At 44.2% G+C, this 23,144-nt stretch overlaps 1 protein-coding gene across 2 annotated transcripts in view; it reads right to left on the bottom strand.

The window, feature by feature from the left end:
• LOC121574939 (calcium/calmodulin-dependent protein kinase type 1-like) overlaps positions 1–23,144 on the bottom strand; it is a 61,621-nt gene that overhangs the window by 4,787 nt on the left and 33,690 nt on the right. For both annotated transcript variants that reach the window (XM_041887638.2, XM_041887637.2), the window contains 2 exons: positions 8,274–8,405; positions 777–851 (listed from right to left, as the gene is read on the bottom strand). In XM_041887638.2, coding sequence (XP_041743572.1) covers positions 777–851; positions 8,274–8,405 — 207 coding nt within the window. The remainder of the gene's footprint in view (positions 1–776; positions 852–8,273; positions 8,406–23,144) is intronic.

The raw sequence follows: 23,144 nt of genomic DNA, 5'->3' as shown, positions 1-23,144 counted from the left end.
AAGAATTTGTTCTTAACTGACTTGCCTAGTTAAATAAAGGTAAAAAAATATATATATATATATATATATTCTAACTTCAACCTGCTATAAGCCTACATCACCACTAGGTGGAGGCATTGCTTCTTCCTAGATGTACCCACCACTGCGCTCTGTGATTCAGCGCTAACAACAAGCTAAAGCCCTGTCAAGCTTCCTCCCAGAGAGAGAGGGAGAAAGAGTTAGAGAGAGATAGAGGGGATTTTTATGTGTGCAAACCCCTTACGGCAGTGTTGCTAAAGTGAACACGACACCCCTCCGTCATCTCACCACCCACTGTTTTCAACAGCAAAAAAAACTCTCTCTTTCTCCCTCACTCCCCCCTTTCTCTCTGTCTCTAACTCACTCCACACCTTCTGACATTTCAGGAGGAGAGATGGGTGGTAGGCAGCAAGGTTACCGGTGTGAGGGCATATTCCCCAGTGGTTGTCAGCAGGCACGATGCTGCGACTGTATGTCTGTATGTGTGTGTGTGGGGCGAGTTAGAGACAGAGATCAGTCAACAGAAAGGCCCCTGAGCTCAGAGAGTAATTCATGGAGAATGACACTGTGCGTGGGAGACAGCGCAGGCAGGGAGTCTGAAACACACACATTGCAGAGGCATAATCATGAACGTTTTTAAACTGAAGGCTGCAGAGAGTGAGTTGATATTGGGACATAAAGTGTTTACGTGGGTAGAAGTGGAGAATAGAGAGAGATAGCAGATAGAGGGACAGAATAAAGACAGGATGATCACTCACAGCTGCATAATCAAGTAGAGGTGGGTTTTACTCTCAAAGATGTCCTCAAGGGAGACAATGTTGGCATGTTTTAACCTAGAGAGAGAGGGAGAGAGAGAGGGAGAGAACTTTAGAGTCAGAGTCACAAACATTGTACACTGAGTATACAAAACATTAAGAACACCTGTTCTTACCATGACATAGACTGACCAGGTGAATCCAGGTGAAAGCTATGATCCCTTATTGATGTCACTTGTTAAATCCACTTCAATCAGTGTAGATGAAGGGGAGGAGACAGGTTAAATAAGGATTTTTAAGCCTTGAGACAATTGAGACATGGATTGTGTATGTGTGCCATTCAGAGTGTGACAAAAGATTTAAGTTCATTTGAACGTGGTATGGTTGTAGGTGCCGGTTTGTGTCAAGAACGCTGCTGGGTTTTTCACGCTCAACAGTTTCCCGTGCGTATCAAGAATGGTCCACCTAGGGCTGTGGCGGTCACGAAATCTCGTCAGCCAGTGATTGTCAAGCAAATAACTGTCGGTCTCACGGTAATTGACCGTTAATTAACACAAACATATTTAGCATCTCCTGGCTTACACACATAGCCTACAAGCCACTGATGCAGACCTTTGGAACATCTACATTTTAAAAGGTCTAACAAATCCATGTAATATAGCCTACACCTTCACAATAAATCCATTATTTAATTTAGACAGGTCTAAAGAAAAAAAGAATAGCATACTCTGTGTTGTCCTTATGTTAGGTCCTGATGAGGCTATGCCAAATGGCTGTGGGCTACACTAGTTCACTTAGCAGACAAGATTTTCTTAGAATTCCGTGACATTATTTTATATAATTTTATAGTATGAAGAATACAATTGAACAAAGCTGAATTAAATAGAAATATTTTCTCCAAACGATTTGAGGGAGTGCGCACATGCAGCTCTTCTGTGTTGAGCGGTTAACAAAGAAATAGGTACTCCTATATACTTAATTTAGAGTTTTAATGTAACTTTATTTGTTCTACAAACGTTGGGCTATATATATTCATTTTTAATACATTGTAAGGCTGCATGATGAGACTAATGATGATTAAAAAAAAGTTGCTTGAAAGGTATGAGCTTTACTTAGTTTTTTGTGCAGGCTGTACACACTTCAATAGTCTCTCATTCACAATTTGACAAGCCTCAAATTTCACAGCGGCATCCCCTTTGTGGCCGTAACGCACCCTAAAAAAATCCATGCCTTTTGCGGCCTGGAGTGCTGCATTGTGCCCTTCTCCCTGAGTGCTGTGCAATCCGAAGCGCATCTTACTCACATGGCTCTCCATCACATGATCAGGTCTTTCTCACAGGCTACAGGTGAAGACAGACACATCGGGGACGCAACTGCGAGTGTCCTTATCCAATTCTGAGGTGCATATTGAAGATATTGGAAGAACTGTCCACATTTACTTTTCGTCAGCCAACAAGATGAGTAGGCCTAACGAACAGCAAAAGCACTAGCCTATGTCAATCTACTATCCCCATAGTACAAAAGTCAACCTATTCTATTCTGTGCAATAAATAAATATTCCAAACATAGTCTGGGACAGTTGGGGGTGCAATAGATCCCAAATTAATACAACCACTAGCATCAAAAAAACATTTTTTACACAATGTGACTGACGCAACAGATCAGAACGTTTAGCTTAAAATGTTGATAAACTATTGGGCTATTTCTTCACATTATAAGCGCAGCAATGCGCACATGGCAGTAGGCTATAAGTGCAAATGTTCCATTAGCGGGAAAACACCTTTATCAAAAGTGACTGCAAATGCGATTATGCATGTAATGCTTTTATTATAAAGGTGCATTTTTAAGGTGAACATTATCTTCCCCAAACTTGAAACTCACGCGCTGCTTATGTATGCCAGTTAGGCTCCAAACCCATTGTAAAGCGGATTAATGTGCTTAATTTTAAGAAGTTTTTTGGCCACTTTAGTTGTGATACAAACCTTATCAAAACATATAGGCCATATATGATTCGAAAAAGTCGCAAAAAAAAGGCTGTTTCTTATGCTGGGCATCATTCACAAGTGAAATATATATAATTCACAAGCGATAGGCTAATATTGTCACCCATCAGACTATTCTTGATTTAATCTTGTCTTTACATATACTAAATAATATATGTGTGACATTTGTTTTGATTTAGAATGGACCATTATCATGCACCTGTATCGAAACAGGGGCAGCGGGAAAAAAATACATGTCATCTATGCACTTAAATAGTGAATGGAGGACACATTTCCTGTGGTTCATTTTCACGCCAGCCAGGTAGGCTATTCTCATTTTACATTTACATTTTAGTCATTTAGCAGACGCTCTTATCCAGAGCGACTTACAGTTAGTGAGTGCATACATTTTTCATACTGGCCCCCCGTGGAAAACGAACCCACAACCCTGGCGTTGCAAGCGCCATGCTCTACCAACTGAGCTACAGGAGGCCACTCCTGTTCTAAAGATAAACAATGTGCTTAATATTAGTTGAGAAATAAATATAGTAGGCCTAGTCTATAGAAAGCTGATGGGATCCTCCTCTTTTTAGTAGAGGCCATCACTCTGTTTTCTCGCACAATTGCATAGCCTATAGAAATGTTGCGCAACATGAGCTCATGGGCTCTCATTAAGTGTTTGATTAGATTTTCGAAGACATTTGCATTGATGTCAGAGTGATTAGAGGGACAATAGATTGCTGAGTACCAGGCAGTTAGCAAGTTTGGTAGGCTACTAATGAGCAGCAGCATCATCAGAGCTTGGAGAAGCCTAATTACCGTGACTAAACGGTCACGTGGAATTTGACTACCTTCATGACTCGTGGTGGCCGGTGTGGCGGTAATACGGTCACCGCAACAGCCCTAGGTCCGCCACCCAAAGGACATCCAACCAACTTGACAAAACTGTGGGAAGAATTGGAATTGACATGGGCCAGCATCCCTGTGGAACGCTTTCGACACCTTGTAGAGTCCATGCCCCGACAAATTGAGGTGGTTCTGAGGGCAAAAGTGGGCGGTGCAACTCAATATTAGGAAGGTTGTCACGCCCTGACTCTGGGGACTCTTATTTGTTGAGTCAGGGTGTGATTTTCTATGTTGTATTTTCTATGTTTGGATCTAGTATGTTCTAGATCTATGTTGGCCGGTGTGGTTCCCAATCAGAGGCAGCTGTCGCTCGTTGTCTCTGATTGGGGACCATACTTAGGCAGCCTATTGGCACTAGTGGGATGTGGGATCTTGTTCCGTGTAGGTATGTTTTGTGTTCTACCTTGGACCACCATGTTACGGGGGCTATTGGTTCAGAGGGAGCAGGAGTTATTCGGTCAGAGGGAGGTGCTACAGGAGGCTAAAAGGGAGAAGGAAAGTGTAGAGGCACGGCGAGAGGAGCTGGTTAGGCAGCAGAAGGAGCGGGGGTTAATAAAGGAACCCAGTCCCGCTCCTCGCACCAAGCAAGTGGTGCATGTCGCCAGTCCGGTCCGGCCCGTTCCTGCTTTCCGCACTAAGCCAGTGGTGCGTGTTCCCAGTACGGCCCGACCCGTTCCTGTCCCTCGCACCAAGCCAGTGGTGCGCGTCGCCAGCCCGGTCCGGCCTGTTCCTGCCCCTCGCACCAAGGCAGTGGTGCGCGTCGCCAGCCCGGCCCGGCCTGTTCCTGTCCCTCGCACCAAGCCAGTGGTGCGCGTCGCCAGCCCGGCCTGTTCCTGCCCCTCGCACCAAGCCAGTGGTGCGCGTCGCCAGCCCGGCCCGGCCTGTTCCTGCTCCTCGCACCAAGCCAGTGGTGCGCGTCGCCAGCCCGGTCCGGCCTGTTCCTGTCCCTCGCACCAAGCCAGTGGTGCGCGTCGCCAACCCGGTCCGGCCTGTTCCAGCCCCTCGCACCCAGCCAGTGGTGCGCGTCGCCAGCCCGGCCAGTTCCTGCCCCTCGCACCAAGCCAGTGGTGCGCGTCGCCAGCCCGGCCCGGCCTGTTCCTGCTCCTCGCACCAAGCCAGTGGTGCGCGTCGCCAGCCCGGTCCGGCCTGTTCCTGCTCCTTGCACCAAGCCAGTGGTGCACGTCGCCAGCCCAGTCCGGCCTGTTCCTGCCCCTCGCACCAAGCCAGTGGTGCGCGTCGCCAGAGCAGTCCGCTCCACCGGTGCCTAGTCCAGCTCCGGTCAGTGGCTCCAGTCCGGAGCCTGAGCAGTCCGCTCCACCGGTGCCCGGTCCAGCTCCGGTCAGCGGCTTCAGTCCAGACCCAGACGTCAGCCCCTCTCCAGGTTCGGGGTCTCCCACACCAGGGTCCAGACAGGGCTTGGAGTATAGTGGGAGGAAGGAGAGGGGAAGCAACGCGCCGAGGTCTAGACCAGACCAGGGGCGCAACAGGGAGGCGAAGAGTGAGAGGTCGTCACGCCCTGAGCCGGATCCGCCTCCGAGGCGGAATGCCCACCCGTCCCCTACCCTGTTATGTTTATGTTGTGCGCACCTTTGGGGGGGGGGTACTGTCACGCCCTGACTCTGGGGACTCTTATTTGTTGAGTCAGGGTGTGATTTTCTATGTTGTATTTTCTATGTTTGGATCTAGTATGTTCTAGATCTCTGTTGGCCGGTGTGGTTCCCAATCAGAGGCAGCTGTCGCTCGTTGTCTCTGATTGGGGACCATACTTAGGCAGCCTATTGGCACTAGTGGGATGTGGGATCTTGTTCCGTGTAGGTATGTTTTCTGTTCTACCTTGGACATCACGTTTTGTTTGTTTATTGTTTTGTCGGTTGTTTATTCATTATAATAAACATGTACGCATATCACGCTGCGCCTTGGTCCGTCCTGTCAATGAATGAATGTGACAAAGGTGTTCCTAATGTTTTGTATACTCAGTGTACGTTACCATGAGAAATACGGAACAGTCTTTTTCTTGACAAAGTGTGATTGTTAAAAATAGCATTGTGTGATTTTCTCTTAGATCATTCAGATAATTTTTGTATCTAAATTAACTTCATAGGGAGCACTATATGAAAAAATATAAAAGTATATATTAAAAAGGTAATATTAGTTTTATCTGGAGCTAGAGTTTTATCTACAGTGGTCAGACTCTGTGTGGTGGCACACAGCTCTGTAATTGGATGAGCAGTGTATTCCGACGCCCCTGAGAGTCGTTGGCGTGGCAGCAGCACAGAACACTGAGCAGGTGATCCACTGCTCTGGAGGCGGTTTTCTACCATCAGCCCCATGCTCGCCTACAAACACACACAAAAACACACACACACTCGATCTCTCTTAGACACTCCTCACCTTACAGAACACTGACACTCTTCTTTACTGCCATTTTTCTATCTTTGGTTTTAGCTCTGCAAGAGTGTAGGAACCATTCATTGGGTAGAAAGCTAACAATGCTCTAACACAAGGCTGAGTCCTCCTATGACTGCAACAGAGTAGCTCATACTCTATCTCTAGGTGTCTCTCTCTCTCTACACCAAAGTATCATGGCACAGCACAGGTAGAATACATGGCTTTCCCCTTCAACTACTGATAATTCATCCATCTGTGTCACTACATTTTGAGAAGACCTGCCCATAAAGAATGATATTAGGTGAAGTGGCCCAAGTCTTCAGTATAGCAGCAACTGACACTCATAGGGAGAGCCAACATTCTTCCCATGGAATTTAAGCAGACGGGTAACTACTGTTCCGTGAACACCTTACTAATATTGAGTTGTGGAGCGTGATAAACCCAGCAGCATGGCAGTTCTTGACACAAACCGTTACATTTGGTATCTACTACCATACCCTGCTCAAAGGCACTTAAATATTTTGTCTTGCCCATTCACCCTCTGAATGGCACACATACACAATTCATGTCTCAAATGTCTCAAGGCTTAAAAATATTTCTTTAACCTGCCTCCTCCCCTTCATCTACACTGATTCCTAATGTTATGTATACTCAGTGAATAGGAGTCATATTGAGACTGACCAACAGATAGCCAGACAATCATAGAGACAAACAGCACCCCATTGATGACAGACACTTGTCACACTGACACTGCTCAGAGAGAGGCCAGATCAAACATGGAACCGCACCGCAGTATCAATCTAGTATCACATGTGTTCCTATGCCCTGTCTGAAACACTGTTGCCTGGGGGAAAACACAACACTTTGTCATTGGCAGTGATCCAACTGAGACAAGAGGGAGATTATAAAAGCCCTTTGATTTCATTATGGTCTCAGTAAAGTGTGTTTTATTGAGTGGAGAGAGTGAGCGGAGGTAATGAATTGCTCTGGGGGATACAGTACAGTACAATACAGTACAGTAGGCTACAGTACAGTAAGGACGGTTAGTGGCACAGCCCCTTTAACAGCTATAAAGGGTTATCCTTCTCTCTCTCTCTCTCTCTCTCTCTACGTGATGGTTTCAGATCTACGAGGGACCATGAAGAGGTTTCATATCAGACTGTTAACAGATAACTGTATCCACAACCCTTCACACTGTACTACTCGCTGACTCTCTCTGTGTTAAATTTTAATTTTTTAATTTCTCTATCTAATTTTTTTAGTCTCTAGCAGACGCTCTCTATCCGAGCGACTTACAGTTAGTGATTACATATTTTTTTATACTGGCTCCCGTGGGAATCGCCACAACCCTGGCGTTGCAAACGCTGCTCTATCAACTGAGCTACATCCCTCCCTTCTCTCTCCTACCCTAGACACGCTGGGCAATTGTCGCCCATGATCTCTCCCGCTGCGACAGAGCCTGGATTCGAACCAGGATCTCTAGTGGATCTCTAGTGGCACAGTTAGACTTCTACAATGATGTTAACTACATCCACAATCTTGATCACTGATGATGTCTTCTAACTACCTTCTTCCTATCTGATGCAATTCTGGGTGACTAAGCAGCCCTGGGGGACTGTTTAATGGGTGCAGTAGTGACATCCTCTAACAGATGTTTTACGCTGTCATTAAGAGGCAGCCATCTTGCCTTGAGTAATTGGATAAACAGACAGACAGAGTTCAGCGTCTCAATCCAGGTTTCTCTGGGCCACCTGGTTTGAGAGAGGCTGCTATGGCGTTTTCTACAGTTTCTTCTCCCTTTTTTTCCTCCTTGTCTCCTAGCTAAGGACCCTGACCTGAGGTACAGACTGATATAATCACTACTCAAAGAAATGTTGGCTTATTTTTACTTTTAGTAGATTAAACTACGGTCTCTTTCTTTCTCTTTCTGTCTCTCTCTTTCTCTCTCTCTCTCTCTCTCGCACCCCCATCCTCACCTCTAGAAGGATCCCCTGTAAATTCACTAGGCCTATGTGTCTCCTGTAACCCAGGCAACAAGAGCACTATAAATAGCTTAGGCCCCTCTAGTTCCGTTGTTTCCGGCTTGGTACGTAATTCCACTGTTTTAAAGGGAGGTATTTTAACCAGACTGTCATTACTGTAATTGTAGTCACTATCTGTCTCAGAGTTAAATCTCCTCCTCTGCTAAAATCAATGAGCAATGTGTGTGTGTTGTGTCACTCACTTGTGTAGGACAGCAATCTCGTTCTCGATGCTGTTCTCTTTGCCCTCCAGGGCTTTCTTAGGGATGCATTTGATGGCCACCAGTTTCTGGGTCCTCTTCTCTTCTGCTAGGACCACCTCGGAGAAAGCCCCCCTGAAACAAAAACAAGATAGGTCAGCCAAAGACAACACAGACTGCCAATCACGTATTTTCTTCTGCAACCATTTTTATTAGTAACCCAGGCCAAACACCAAAAGAGCAAGCAGAGGTACAGTAACAATGGCAAGGAAAAACTGCTTATTAAAGTTTATGAACCAGAACTTGTTTGATGAGTGGCCTACATCAAACAAGTTTCACTTTTAGTTCTCTTTATTTCTCCTCTGAACGAATACTGAGGAAACTGGACTTTGGACTGGGAGGATATGGGTTGGCATTAGCATATTATCAGGGATCCAGTACCCAGTCAGAAGCCAGTGGAGCAAGATCTATCAAACCTCTATCAACATGTCTCAACATGTCATGCTAAAGCAACACACAGGTTCCTAGAAGGAAATGGTTCCCAAACCTTTTTTGTATTTTGACCAACATAAAACAATTTTCTCACTAGATAAACAAGACGATATTTCTGGCCAAATCCCAATCCCACAGTTGGCCGTGACCCAGGAGGCTTTTGCCATTACCTAACAGCGGGTGATGATGCATCATCTGGGAAACACCATAGGTTTAGTATTTAGTATTTTATTAGGATCCCCATTAGCTGCTACCAAGGCAGCCGCTACTCTTCCTGGAGTCCAAACAGGAACAAAACAAAACAATAATCTACATAATAAATTAAACAATACATCACACAAGACATTGTGCACTATTCAAATTCACACTGCTCCACCATTACAAATTGGCAAAATAATAGTACAATATTACAATGTGTGTGTGTTCACAGTCCGTGTTCTGCCGTGAGGTGTTGTTTTATCAGAGAAGAGAAGAGAAGAGAAGAGAAGAGAAGAGAAGAGAAGAGAAGAGAAGAGAAGAGAAGAGAAGAGAAGAGAAGAGAAGAGAAGAAGAGAAGAGAAGAGAGCGAGAGAGAGAGAGAGAGAGAGAGAGAGAGAGAGAGAGAGAGAGAGAGAGAAATAGTTCTGTTATCTTTTTAAAAATGCTGATGCATTGTTATGGGGAAGTCTGCACCGATGGACACCCTCTTATTTCCTCAAGTGTTGTAACTTGCGTACATGTCTGAGGACGTGTGTGTGCATGTGCGTGGTTTGTGTGTGTGTGTGTATATATGTGTGTGTTATGCAGTGGTAACAGTCCCCAGCCTCTCTCAGTCTTATCTCTCTCTAGGCTGCTGATAGCTGTGTGCAGGACATGGACATGGCTGAGCCTTAAGCCTCAGAGGGCAGGTTTTATACAAACATAATCTACAGTAAGACAATGTATGGCACGATGGCACCATGCCAGGGTCTCAGAGAAGACGCTACGCAATAAAATGGTGGAAGCCTCTGCTTCACTAATGGCAAACCGTAGGTGCAATACACAGTCAGAGAATATAAATGTCTTACAAAAATGACATGAAATTTGACTTTTCCAATACAGGTGATCAAATCCTAAAGGCCAGCCTTATGTTTGGCTGTGGATAATGATGATGCATGCTCTCAGGCACACCTGAGATGGAACTGAGGGGTTATTGTGGTCAGCCTGCTCCAACTGATTCTAACTTCCTGGAATTCAAGTAGGACATAATGGCTTTTGGACAACACGTGTTATTGTTTGTGTGTTTGGTACACATGGGCACAGGTGTTACACGTAACGACAACAAAGGATGTGTTTCATTTGTGTTTTGACCCTCAGGACTGGTTCCTTCATTTGAAGGGACAGAAAACAAACCGTTTGGTATGCTATTTATAACCCTGCAAAACAGCATCAAACGCTTAACATTCAGGAGTCAAGCCAATCTGTCACGACTTCCTCCGAAGCTACCTCCTCTCCTTGTTCGGGCAGGCTTCGACGTTCGTCGTCACCGGCCTTCTAGCCACTGCCGCTCCTCATCTCATCATTCCATTTGTTCTGTCTTGTTTATTACACACACCTGGTTCATATCCCCTCATCAGTACCTGTATAAGTGTTCCCTCTGCCACCTTGTCTTTGTGTGTGATTGTTTATTGTGGAGGAGAGAGAAGCTTGGTGGAGCTCCGTGTATTTTGTATCGCCGGGAATATTCCCCGTGTGCCTTGTATTTTCCAGAGCGCCTGTTTTGCACACTGGAGTGTTTTTATGCATTACTGCGTAACTATGTGGTTGAGAATAAATCCTGTTATTCTGTGATTTACCCTCCTGCGCCTGACTTCTTCAAAATCACCTCATCACACAATCACTGACCTTAAGCCACAATGGGAATGATTGTGCTCACTGGGTTATTTCAGTAGAAACACACCAACAACAAGGAGGAGAACAAGAGACAACTCTTCTATAAATTGTCAATTGGACGAAACTGGTCTTTCCTCAATGTCGTACAGAGTCTTGAATCGGGCATATGGTTGTTGTTGTTGAGTGTTCTTCATGCTCTTGCTAAGACACAGTGTAAACATTTGATCTAATCTAAATCACTGTGGAAACGGAACGTTTTAGTATTCTTGTGACTCACAAGACTCAAAACCATGTTTATTGGTCCTCTGTAGCTCAGCTGGTAGAGCATAGCACTTGTAACGCCAAGGTACTGGGTTTGATCCCCGGGACCACCCATACACAAAATATTTATGCACGCATGACTGTAAGTCGCTTTGGATAAAAGCGTCTGCTAAATGGCATATTATTATTATTATTATTATTGTTATTATATTGTCTCAACCCAGCCACGACCCAAGGGGACTGGCCACCAATAGCGGTGTCTGGGTAAAATCACTGAGGAAGCCAGGAAAAAAAGCCATATTACAACCTATGTGTTGTGATAATTGCGTTGTTTGCGCTATAACCTGTTACTTAATATCCCTTGCCAGCGTCATATATAGGCCTAAGGCTGAGACAATAAGACGACACAGTGGCAGAATAAATTCAACCACACCTTTGTTTCATCACAAAACTGAAGAGCAACATCTGTCCGGTGAAGTCCACATAAACAAACAGTTACATGACCTAGAGCAGGGATCATCAAACATATAGATTCAGCCGCAGGCTGATTTTTTGTTGAGTGGATGGTCGGGTGGCCGGAATATAATTACAAATAATTTGTAGACTGCAAATTGACCGCAAAAAGCCCAAACAGATATAATGCTTGACTAAAACGTAATAATTTCAAACCTTGCTTACATTTGTATACGATCACGTGTCTCTCTATTATGTGTGGGAATACTTGGGGACAGATTTCTTAAATTAAATCACTTGGAGCTGATTTCCTGTTGTTTTTACAGTCTTTTATGTCAAACAATAAAAAAAAATACAAATAAATTGCTATTATTATTTATTTATTTTTGGTCAGAAAACTTGGGGGGCCAAATGAGACCACCCGCGGGCCAAATTCGGCCGCCAGTTGGGTAACCCTGACCTACAGCATGGTCAAGCAAGTTAATGTTTCCGACATTTTCAGACTACTAAACTATTGATTTAGAACCACAGAGACTTACCGCAAGTCGCAAAGAAAACAGGAGCTGCCTTCACTATTCCAGCACCAATTCAACTTCAATTATTCAACATAATAAAATCACCTATGCTTAGTCTAATACAGTGAGAACTAAGATACCAAAAACAATTTAGACTAATCAACGTAAGCTAAATATGATATGGCTTTCCATGGTACTGATCTCTCTGTGTGTGTGTGTGTGTGTGTGTGTGTGTGTGTGTGTGTGTGTGTGTGTGTGTGTGTGTGTGTGTGTGTGTGTGTGCAAGTAAAAAAAAAGTTGTCTCACCCAGAAACACCAATGCCATCCTCCTCTCTTTCATGACTCTGTCATACAATACACACTTTAAGTTTTTGTTGTCCTAGGCTACCAGGCTAAAATGCTTGCTCACTAGCCTAACTTCCTTTCATGGGGCAACGATGCACCTGGCCAGCTAGTAAACATTATCATACCACATTTAGCTACATATTGAACTTCCATCCTCTCAGGTCAGGGGCACAGTGTATGAATTTATGGTTAGATCAGAATCACCGTTGTAATCATTGGCCAGTAAGTAGAATTAAATAAAACCACAAGTCCAATTCCCTATCTCCATCCATGGCTAATTTAGGAAAGGGATGATTTTAGCTAGCTAGCTAGCCACCGGAGGACAACGACACAGTGAGATGCTACAATTCAAGTTTTTTCTGTAAATGACGTTTGGCTTGTGATTGGTGTGAAGCCAAATCCAAACTGGCTTCCCTTGACACTTTGTTTTTGGTGCGCCAGGACCATTCACAGTTGAGCTCACTCAGTTTAGCTCAACACTGATTGGCTATTATTCTTTTGATTATTATCAAAGGAAGCCAAATGCTTGCTGGCTTCCCTTGCATTCAACGCTACGAGCAGCAACAATGTCATACTCTTTTTGACCAGACAGCATCAGATAGATGGCCTACACATTCTGAGACAGAGGGGCACTGTTTCGCTTGGATGCTTTCTCTGGTGAGATACATTCAGCCTCTTGAGAATTAAAGGACAATTGTGAAACACAGAGAGACAAAAGAAATTATTATTTACTTTTTTTTCTTGATACATTTTTTGGGGAACCCTGGCTTCCCTTGGCATCCATGAATACACGCCACAGCTGGCCACATTCCACCATTAGGAAGCATGGCTCTATACTGGTCATTTTGACTCTGGGCCCAAATCCAGCCCTGGAGCAGGTGGTGGGGAGGTCACCAGTTCAAATTCCACACTAGAATCTGGAGCAATTGCAATTCTGAACTCTGAAGCCGCCTCCAGAAAGACCAGACTAGAAATGGCAGAGAGTGCAATCATTCTCCCAAAAAAGACCCATGACAATGACAATGATGGATGATGATAATGATGATGATGATGATGATGATGGAGATAATGATGATCTTGTGATCTTGCAAGTCTGTTTCAGGATTAGCTTGCTCTATTGTCAGGGTATAATCAAACATGATAGTGCCACATCCTCTCACGTGCCAATGTGTCCTGTTTTCACAGACCTACTGTATTTACACAGAATATACATAATAACAGACAGTAAACATGCTCTAGACAGTATGACTGATAATGATGCCTTATAAAACATCTCGGAGCCTTTAATCACCTACAGGTTTTTTTCATAACAACATCGATCCTTCTGACTAATGCTGAAAAAAATCCCCTTGACATCTTGTGGGATGTTAAGAAAATATACTATGCAGTTTTATTAACATTTATTAGGAACAGGGCGAGTGGTTTTGGTTCAGTGACATGCTGTGGGTTTTGGCTGAGATGGAGCAGAGCAGGAGGGTGTGGGGGTGTTTACTGAGCTGATCCTAACAGGATGTTCTTATCATCACCAAGAGACACAGGTCCGAGAAGACGCCTGGCCCTGACGCTATCCAACACCAAACAGTCCCAACATACTACTAATATCAGCAGACAGAGCATCCTCTAAGATACACTCACATACACACTATCCAAACACACACCTATCGCAACAGTACACAGCTTAGACACTATCCAAACATTTACATTTACATTTTAGTCATTTAGCAGACGCTCTTATCCAGAGCAACTTACAGTTAGTGAGTGCATACATTTATTTATTTTAATACTTTTTTCAAACACACACCTATCGCAACAGTACACAGCTTAGACACTATCCAAACACACACCTATCGCAACAGTACACAGCTTAGACACTATCCAAACACACACCTATCGCAACAGTACACAACTTTGTGCTCTTCTATACAGACTACGATACTACACTCTTGTGTAGGAGAACCCATAGGAGAACCCTTTGAAGAACCGTTTTTGGTTCCAGGTAGAACCCTTTTGGGTTCCATGTAAAACCCTTTCCACAGAGGGTTCTACATGGAACCCAAAATAATTCTACCTGGAACCAAAAATGGTTCTACCTGGAACCAGAAATGGTTCTCGTATGGGGACAGCCGAATAACCCTTTTGGAACCCTTTTTTCTAAGAGTGTAGTCCAAACAGTCAACTATACTAATAATAATACCAAAAAGTTTAGTATTTAAGTCAATCAACAGTTAAAACAGCCAACTGTTCACATAGTCAAGCATCCTAGAATAAATATATTTTAACAGCCAACTGTCCCTAAACAGTACATCTCTAAAATCAACATTTTGCTTCAGAGCTTCTTAAGACAGTCTGTCACTATGCTGACAGTCTAGTGTCCCAACGGATCCTTAAGATCCTCACTGTTTGAATCAAAGGCTTTCATAAGCAATGCCGAATTCATTCTGTAGCCAGGCAGGGTCCCTGAGGGAGAGAGTTAAAAATACACTAAGGGCCAGTTTTACTGAAGCTTTAGTCCCAGTGAAAAGTGTGTATGATTGTCCTCTGAAACTTTTACAATTGGATTACAAATAACTTTTACAATTGGATTTCCTCTAAAACAAGTTGACTCAATACAGGTTGATCGTCTTTGTCTCGTAGACACAGAGGACAAAGTTCAAGCTTTTCTCTATAAATCTAAGCATACTAAATCTAACGCATAGACCTGGAGAGTAGTTACTGTATACATTAGTCCCAGGCAGGCAGCACCCAGGATATGACTTCCAGAGAACATCATGTAGGCTAGCTGCAGCCACAGTGACCATACTGCTGCCTCATGCTTCAGGCCTCGCTGTTCAGGCACCTCAGAGACACAATTACAGTAGAAATCCAATCAGCTCTCCAACTACACCGGGCTGGCAGACCTGGATGAGGGTAGCCACAGGACACTGACATACATCCTGCTGTATGCATAGGGCTAGCACCCTATGTAGAAGGATTACTTTATCCTATCCCAGGTATTCCTTAAAGAGGTGGGGTTTCAAATGTCTCCGGAAGGTGGTGAGTGACTCCGCTGTACTGGCGTCGTGAGGGAGCTTGTTCCACCATTGGGGTGCCAGAGCAGCGAACAGTTTTGACTGGGCTGAGCGGGAACTATGCTTCCACAGAGATAGGGGAGCCAGCAGGCCAGAGGTGGATGAACGCAGTGCCCTCGTTTGGGTGTAGGGACTGATCAGAGCCTGAAGGTACGGAGGTGCCGTTCCCCTCACAGCTCCGTAGGCAAGCACCATGGTCTTGTAGCAGATGCGAGCTTCAACTGGAAGCCAGTGGAGTGTGCGGAGGAGCGGGGTGACGTGAGAGAACTTGGGAAGGTTGAACACCAGACGGGCTGCGGCATTCTGGATGAGTTGTAGGGGTTTAATGGCACAGGCAGGGAGCCCAGCCAACAGCGAGTTGCAGTAATCCAGACGGGAGATGACAAGTGCCTGGATTAGGACCTGTGCCGCTTCCTGTGTAAGGCAGGGTCGTACTCTCCGAATGTTGTAGAGCATGAACCTACAGGATCGGGTCACCGCCTTGATGTTAGCGTGAGAACGACAGGGTGTTGTCCAGGGTCACGCCAAGGCTCTTCGCACTCTGGGAGGAGGACACAACGGAGTTGTCAACCGTGATGGCGAGATCATGGAACGGGCAGTCCTTCCCCGGGAGGAAGAGCAGCTCCGTCTTGCCGAGGTTCAGCTTGAGGTGGTGATCCGTCATCCATACTGATATGTCTGCCAGACATGCAGAGATGCGATTCGCCACCTGGTTATCAGAAGGGGGATAATGAATGGAGCTAGCACCTATCCACACATAGGTCTACACCACATACACGCCACCAGCTCTAATGGACACAGTGTAGCCTACCATATACAGCCATGGTACAGTGCATGTATAATGAATCGCTTTACAGTCCTTATGCAAACTGTATATAAGCTACATGCAAACTGTAGCCTACTGTGTGTAAAGGCTATAGTCTGTATGCAAACTACAGGTTCAGGAGGACTAACAAGTGTTATCAGAGAGTTGCAGAGTATGTTGTTCACAAGTCATCACACAGTCATAATGTCATACAAGACCTTATTATCCACCAATAAAACTTTATTATGCACCAATACAACTTTATTATGCACCAATAAAACAAGGTCAATCAAGCAGACATACACTAAAACACTATGTACTGGCCAGAAAGTGCACAGAGCTTTGTCACTGCCAAACCGGGGAAGTTCAAACACTTGTCCTATCTGATCTTACGACACATTAACGCAGACAAGCAAAGGATATCTGCTCTATATGAAACAAAAAACAAACATTGGAATAATCGAGCAATTGAATCTCTATGTGGCTGGCAGTGGAATCTTGTTAGAACATTTTCCCCATCTGCTAATAGCGCTTAAAATAAAGACTTGGTATTGCTAAGCTTCCGTTGCTAATAGCAACCCCCTGTGAGTGTGATTTGCTCTCTCTCTCTGCCTCAGAGTTTAATGACTTTGCTGTGCATCAAAGGAATTCAAAGCTTAACACACTCTCCCACACACAAGCACACAAAAAAGGTGTACACACTCATACAAAACACACACACACACAGGCAAACACCCATCCACACACATTCTAATGAGTGTTGTCGTGTGGCAGAAATAAAGGTCATATGAAGCAGTACCAGGCTAAAATGAAAGCAAACTCTGCTGGTGTGTAAGATTCTGGGAAGCAAACACAGAGCTCCCCCATAGTGAGGGCAACTGGGATAGGAATACACCATCTTGGGCATTTGCTCTTATTTCCTGCCTGCTGAACATGGGCCTGGTGTTTTCTGGACCATGCAACAACTGAGCCATCTCTACCACTAAGACTATTGGTCAAGCAGGTAGGAAACAAGAACATATGAGCCAAATGAAGCAAGGCGAAGGAAAGGTCAGCCAGGCCCACAGAGAGCCATCTGGTCCAGAGGTACCACACAGGGAGTGGACCACTCAGGACCTCCATGTCCAAGACAACACCACCTGGCTGACCACACCCTCTCCTCTGTGCCATTCAGCAATCGTTTTTAACTTTAAAAAATCCCCACATAATTCAGCTGTAGTCAGCTCTACTTTGAAGAAAACGAGTGATGAAATCCTTTATTCCTCTTTTCAACACCCTTAACAATGCTATGATATGACAGTTTGAGATGTTGCCTAAAAGCCCGCATGTGTCAAAAAACAACTCAAAGAGCACACTGGAAAAATGTTGGACCATTTGCATGCAAAATGACAGCCGTGACTACAAAAGCTTCTATAAGAGAACCCTGATAGAGCTGTGTTTAACAGTATGAGTAACAGCATATAGTGTGAATGATAGTTTTCTCTGTGTAGTGCTAATCCCCCTCAGGGTCACTCAGATGGCTCTCAGCTAGCCCGGGGAGCCAGTCTATTCCTACATAAGCCAGTGACGACAGAGCAGGAACCCACTGTCTGGCACCCCTGCTATAGCCCTACTGAGGTGGAACTTCCCTCAGCACCATTCGATAACATGCAAACCTGCCTGATGGAAACAATGGCCCCGGTGAGCTCATTAAAGAGACCACTCTCATTCCCCTGCTTTCTCTCCTCCCTCTGATCCTCTCATCCCTCAATCCTATCCTCCACCCCTCTGCCAGACTGATCAAAGGGGCTGCTTCTCCTCCCCTGCTCTCTCTCACACTCTCTCTCCCCTTGACATCTCAATCTTCTTTCTCTCTCCTGATCTCTTTCTTCCCTCTCTTTCGCTCTCACATTCATTTTCACAATTTTTTCTTCCCTCCATCCTATCCTCCTCCTTTTCTCCATTGGGCCAGCATCATCTATGATGCCTGATTACAGACGGGTATTACTGTGACAACAGCAGGCCTGGCCAGAAGAGATGGGAGGATGACCCCTCATATCCCTCGCTTCTTTTCTCTGAATCCCCCTCCACCCCTCATTCTCAATTTTTATTCCCTATCCCCTTATGATAGTGTTTCCATGTCCACTACTATTCCCCTCTCCCCTCTTTCCTACTATTACTTCTCTCATACTCCTCTCAGGACACACTGGGTAGTGCACACAGTAATATGAGGACAATAAGAGCCAATAAGCACACTTACAGTGGGGGAAAAAAGTATTTAGTCAGCCACCAATTGTGCAAGTTCTCCCACTTAAAAAGATGAGAGAGGCCTGTAATTTTCATCATAGGTACACGTCAACTATGACAGACAAAATGAGAAAAAAAATCCAGAAAATCACATTGTAGGATTTTTATGAATTTATTTGCAAATTATGGTGGAAAATAAGTATTTGGTCAATAACAAAAGTTTTATCATACTTGTTATATACCCTTTGTTGGCAATGACACAGGTCAAACGTTTTCTGTAAGTCTTCACAAGGTTTTCACACACTGTTGCTGGTATTTTGGCCCATTCCTCCATGCAGATCTCCTCTAGAGCAGTGATGTTTTGGGGCTGTCGCTGGGCAACACAGACTTTCAACTCCCTCCAAAGATTTTCTATGGGGTTGAGATCTGGAGACTGGCTAGGCCACTCCAGGACCTTGAAATGCTTCTTACGAGGCCACTCCTTCGTTGCCCGGGCGGTGTGTTTGGGATCATTGTCATGCTGAAAGACCCAGCCACGTTTCATCTTCAATGCCCTTGCTGATGGAAGGAGGTTTTCACTCAAAATCTCACGATACATGGCCCCATTCATTCTTTCCTTTACACGGATCAGTCGTCCTGGTCCCTTTGCAGAAAAACAGCCCCAAAGCATGATGTTTCCACCCCCATGCTTCACAGTAGGTATGGTGTTCTTTGGATGCAACTCAGCATTCTTTGTCCACCAAACACGACGAGTTGAGTTTTTACCAAAAAAGTTCTATTTTGGTTTCATCTGACCATATGACATTCTCCCAATCCTCTTCTGGATCATCCAAATGCACTCTAGCAAACTTCAGACGGGCCTGGACATGTACTGGCTTAAGCAGGGGACACGTCTGGCACTGCAGGATTTGAGTCCCTGGCGGCGCAGTGTGTTACTGATGGTAGGCTTTGTTACTTTGGTCCCAGCTCTCTGCAGGTCATTCACTAGGTCCCCCCCTGTGGTTCTGGGATTTTTGCTCACCGTTCTTGTGATCATTTTGACCCCACGGGGTGAGATCTTGCGTGGAGCCCCAGATCGAGGGAGATTATCAGTGGTCTTGTATGTCTTCCATTTCCTAATAATTGCTCCCACAGTTGATTTCTTCAAACCAAGCTGCTTACCTATTGCAGATTCAGTCTTCCCAGCCTGGTGCAGGTCTACAATTTTGTTTCTGGTGTCCTTTGACAGCTCTTTGGTCTTGGCCATAGTGGAGTTTGGAGTGTGACTGTTTGAGGTTGTGGACAGGTGTCTTTTATACTGATAACAAGTTCAAACAGGTGCCATTAATACAGGTAACGAGTGGAGGACAGAGGAGCCTCTTAAAGAAGAAGTTACAGGTCTGTGAGAGCCAGAAATCTTGCTTGTTTGTAGGTGACCAAATACTTATTTTCCACCATATTTTGGCAAATAAATTCATTAAAAATCCTACAATGTGATTTTCTGGATTTTTTTTCTTCTCAATTTGTCTGTCATAGTTGACGTGTACCTATGATGAAAATTACAGGCCTCTCTCATCTTTTTAAGTGGGAGAACTTGCACAATTGGTGGCTGACTAAATACTTTTTTTCCCCACTGTAACTGGAACGTCCATGTAATTCATGACTTGATGTCAAAGGGAGACTAAAGCAAATAATTTGTTCTGCTTGTGTTTTTCACAATTCCCAGTGCATCTTGTGTGTGATTGGCTTAGGCTGTGTGGCTCTAGGGCCTAGGCTGTGATGGAGTCACCACTAGTTCTCTGAGACAGAGGAGAGAGTAGGACAAAATAATAAGGGGGTGGACGCCTAGGGTGGCAGAGGAATGGAGAGGAATGGGAAACTCACATTTTATGTGCTTGACTACTTAACACTTTAACAAAGATGAAAGTAAACCCAGGCTGACAGAAATTCTTACATTTGTGCCAGCCTTGAGTGGTTTCATACAGGAAACTGAGCTAAAAATAAAGACGTGTGGTTAGAGAAAAGGCTGACCAAGTTTAGGCATGAGCCTTCTTCAGAAGCAGGATACTTTTCCTCAAAAGCTCTGTGAAGAAGAATCTGCTACGATCTGACAAGCACACAAACACAGCTGGGAGAGGTAGTCACATATAGTGTGGAAGCTACTGGAACAGAAAGGTTCAGCCAAAGGAATTAGTGCTGATAAGTGATAAAGCAGACTTTCACTAACTCTTACTGAGCTAAATACAGAGGATTTATTTTTTTCCTCTTTGGCAAGTGGGAAAATCATCCTCATGTCCATTTATTTAGCATGAGTCATCCTAATCTGTAGAAAAACCAAAGTACCATCATGACCCAACTGAAAGCCAGGGAGCCGTATCACTGAGAGAGTAAGAACCTAGTAGAATAGTGCATGTCCCAGACTACCACCAAGCCCCCAAAAGGTTCAACATACAGGTGAAACCTAAACAGACTATTTGACAAAATGTCTGATAAACCCTCAGTTAGCATCTTTCCTATAGTAGCTGTCCAAAGTGCCTTGTGTGTTAGTGAGTTTCTGGCATATTTGGCCATTAGTCATGAACCCCTGTCGCAGTAGTGGTTGAAAGCAGATGGTATTATGTAAGAGGGACAAACACCAGGTGTGTGTGGCCCAGACACTGCGGGCTATCCTGTGCTGTGCTGTACTGCTATTATGCAGGGTTGGTACTAATAGAAGTGGGTCAGGACAGAGCTGCCGGTGGTTAATGTACGCTGCTGAACTGCTGTCCATGTCTCTAGTGAGCCATTTGTTCTCCTGACACAACAACACTGAGAGACATTCTACTTTGGGTTGCACTTTACAGCTTTTTATAAAACCTTCATAGATGTGAAGTACACTGATATGTCCAAACTGATACATCCAAAAACTGATATCTGTAAAAGCTTTGCATGTTACAGTATTCATGCTTATCACCGTTCTTGTAAATAGTGACATACAACCTGTGAGTAAATTGATACCAAAAAGCACTTTCCTCCCGCTAGCATGAAGAGTATCAGGGGGCAGTTAGTCAGAACTCACAAAGCATTCCTCAAGTGTTCTCCTGACTGATCCTTCCCATGCTATCGCTAGTGGACATCAAAGTAAAGAGAGATCTATGGTGGTGGTGGTAGGCCCATTAGCGACTGATGTGCCCACTGATGTGCCCACAGAAAGACTACATCCTGGGAGTTGTTAGCATGGTGTTAGGGGACCAGTGTCAGAGAATCAAGTTCAAAGGCTTAAAAGGCACTATGAATTGAATTCCCCAGCTGTAGTATTTAAACAGGCACATTAAAATGACATGAAAGCGTAATACATAAATCAAGAAATGAGACAAAATGACATTGAGCTTCACTTGTCTCCCCCTTCTGTCTATTGGGATAAAATCCATAGTGAGGTTTCAAGACTTACACTAAGTATACCAAACATTAGGAACACCTTCCTTATATGGAGTTGCACCCCTTCCCCCCTTTTGCCCTCAGAACAACCTCAATTTGTCAGAGCATGGACTCTACAAGGTGCCAAAAGCATTCCACAGGGATGCTGGCCAATGTTGACTTCAATGCTTCCCACAGTTGTGTCAAGTTGGCTGGATGTCTTTAGGGTGGTGGACCATTCTTGATATACACAGGAAACTGTTGAGTGTGAAAAACCCAGAAGCGTTGCAGTTCTTGACACAAACCGGTGCACCTGGCACCTACTACCATACCCTGTTCAAAGGCTCTTAAATCTTTTGTCTTGCCCATTCACCCTATGAATGGCACACATACACAATCCATGTCTCAATTGTCTCAAGGTTTAAAGTGGAACTGACAGCATTTTAGCAACATTAAATCCTATTAACATCTGTTCATATACATCCCCAGGAAGAATATGACACCTTTTATTTTACATTTTCTGACAAGCGAGCACTTAGATATGGTCATTTTCAAGTTTTCATAAATTCATAGTATGTTTGCGAATGCCGTATACTAAGCCATTTTGGAAAATTCTATAGCAATATAGAGTGGGAAAGCGGCCGTGCATTTGGACAATTAATAGACACTGCAGTAAAAAAACCTGAATAAAAACATCTGTCCTGTCTACGCAGAGCGGTGCGCCATAGCCAATCAGAGCTACAGTAGGCCTATATGCAAATAAGCCATTTGCCAAATGCACTTTGAACTGGACTGTGTGTTTACAGGCACTTTAGATCATTAGAGCGCATTTGTCAAAAGCCACAAAATACGCCTGAATGGATTTCTGCAAATACACTACCAGTCAAAAGTTTGGACACACATACTCATTCCAGGGTTTTTCTTTATTTTTACTATTTTTTACATTGTAGAATAATAGGAATAATAGTGAAGACATCAAATCTATGAAATAACACATATGGAATCATGTAGTAAGCCAAAAAGTGTTAAACAAATCAAAATATATTTTATATTTGAGATTCTTCAAATAGCCACCCTTTGCCTTGATGACAGCTTTGCACACTCTTGGCATTCTCTCAACCAGCTTCATGAGGTAGTCACCTGTAATGCATGTCAATTAACAGGTGTGCCTTCTTAAAAGTTAATTTGTGGAATTTCATTCCTTCTTAATGCGTTTGAGTCAATCAGTTGTGTTGTGACAAGGTAGGGGTGGTATACAGAAGATAGCTCTATTTGGTAAAAGACCAAGTCCATATTATGGCAAGAACAGCTCAAATAAGCAAAGAGAAATGACAGTCCATCATTACTTTAAGACATGAAGGTCAGTCAAAATGGAAAATGTCAAGCTCTTTGAAAGTTTCAAGTGCAGTCGCAAAAACCATCAAGCTCTATGATGAAACTGGCTCTCATGAGGACTGCCACAGGAATGGAACTCCCAGAGTTA

Source organism: Coregonus clupeaformis, chromosome 10 (assembly GCF_020615455.1).
Source record: "Coregonus clupeaformis isolate EN_2021a chromosome 10, ASM2061545v1, whole genome shotgun sequence".
Classification (NCBI taxonomy): Eukaryota; Metazoa; Chordata; class Actinopteri; order Salmoniformes; family Salmonidae; genus Coregonus; species Coregonus clupeaformis.
Note: the sequence above shows the minus strand (reverse complement) of the source record. Positions and strands in the feature narration are given on the sequence as shown.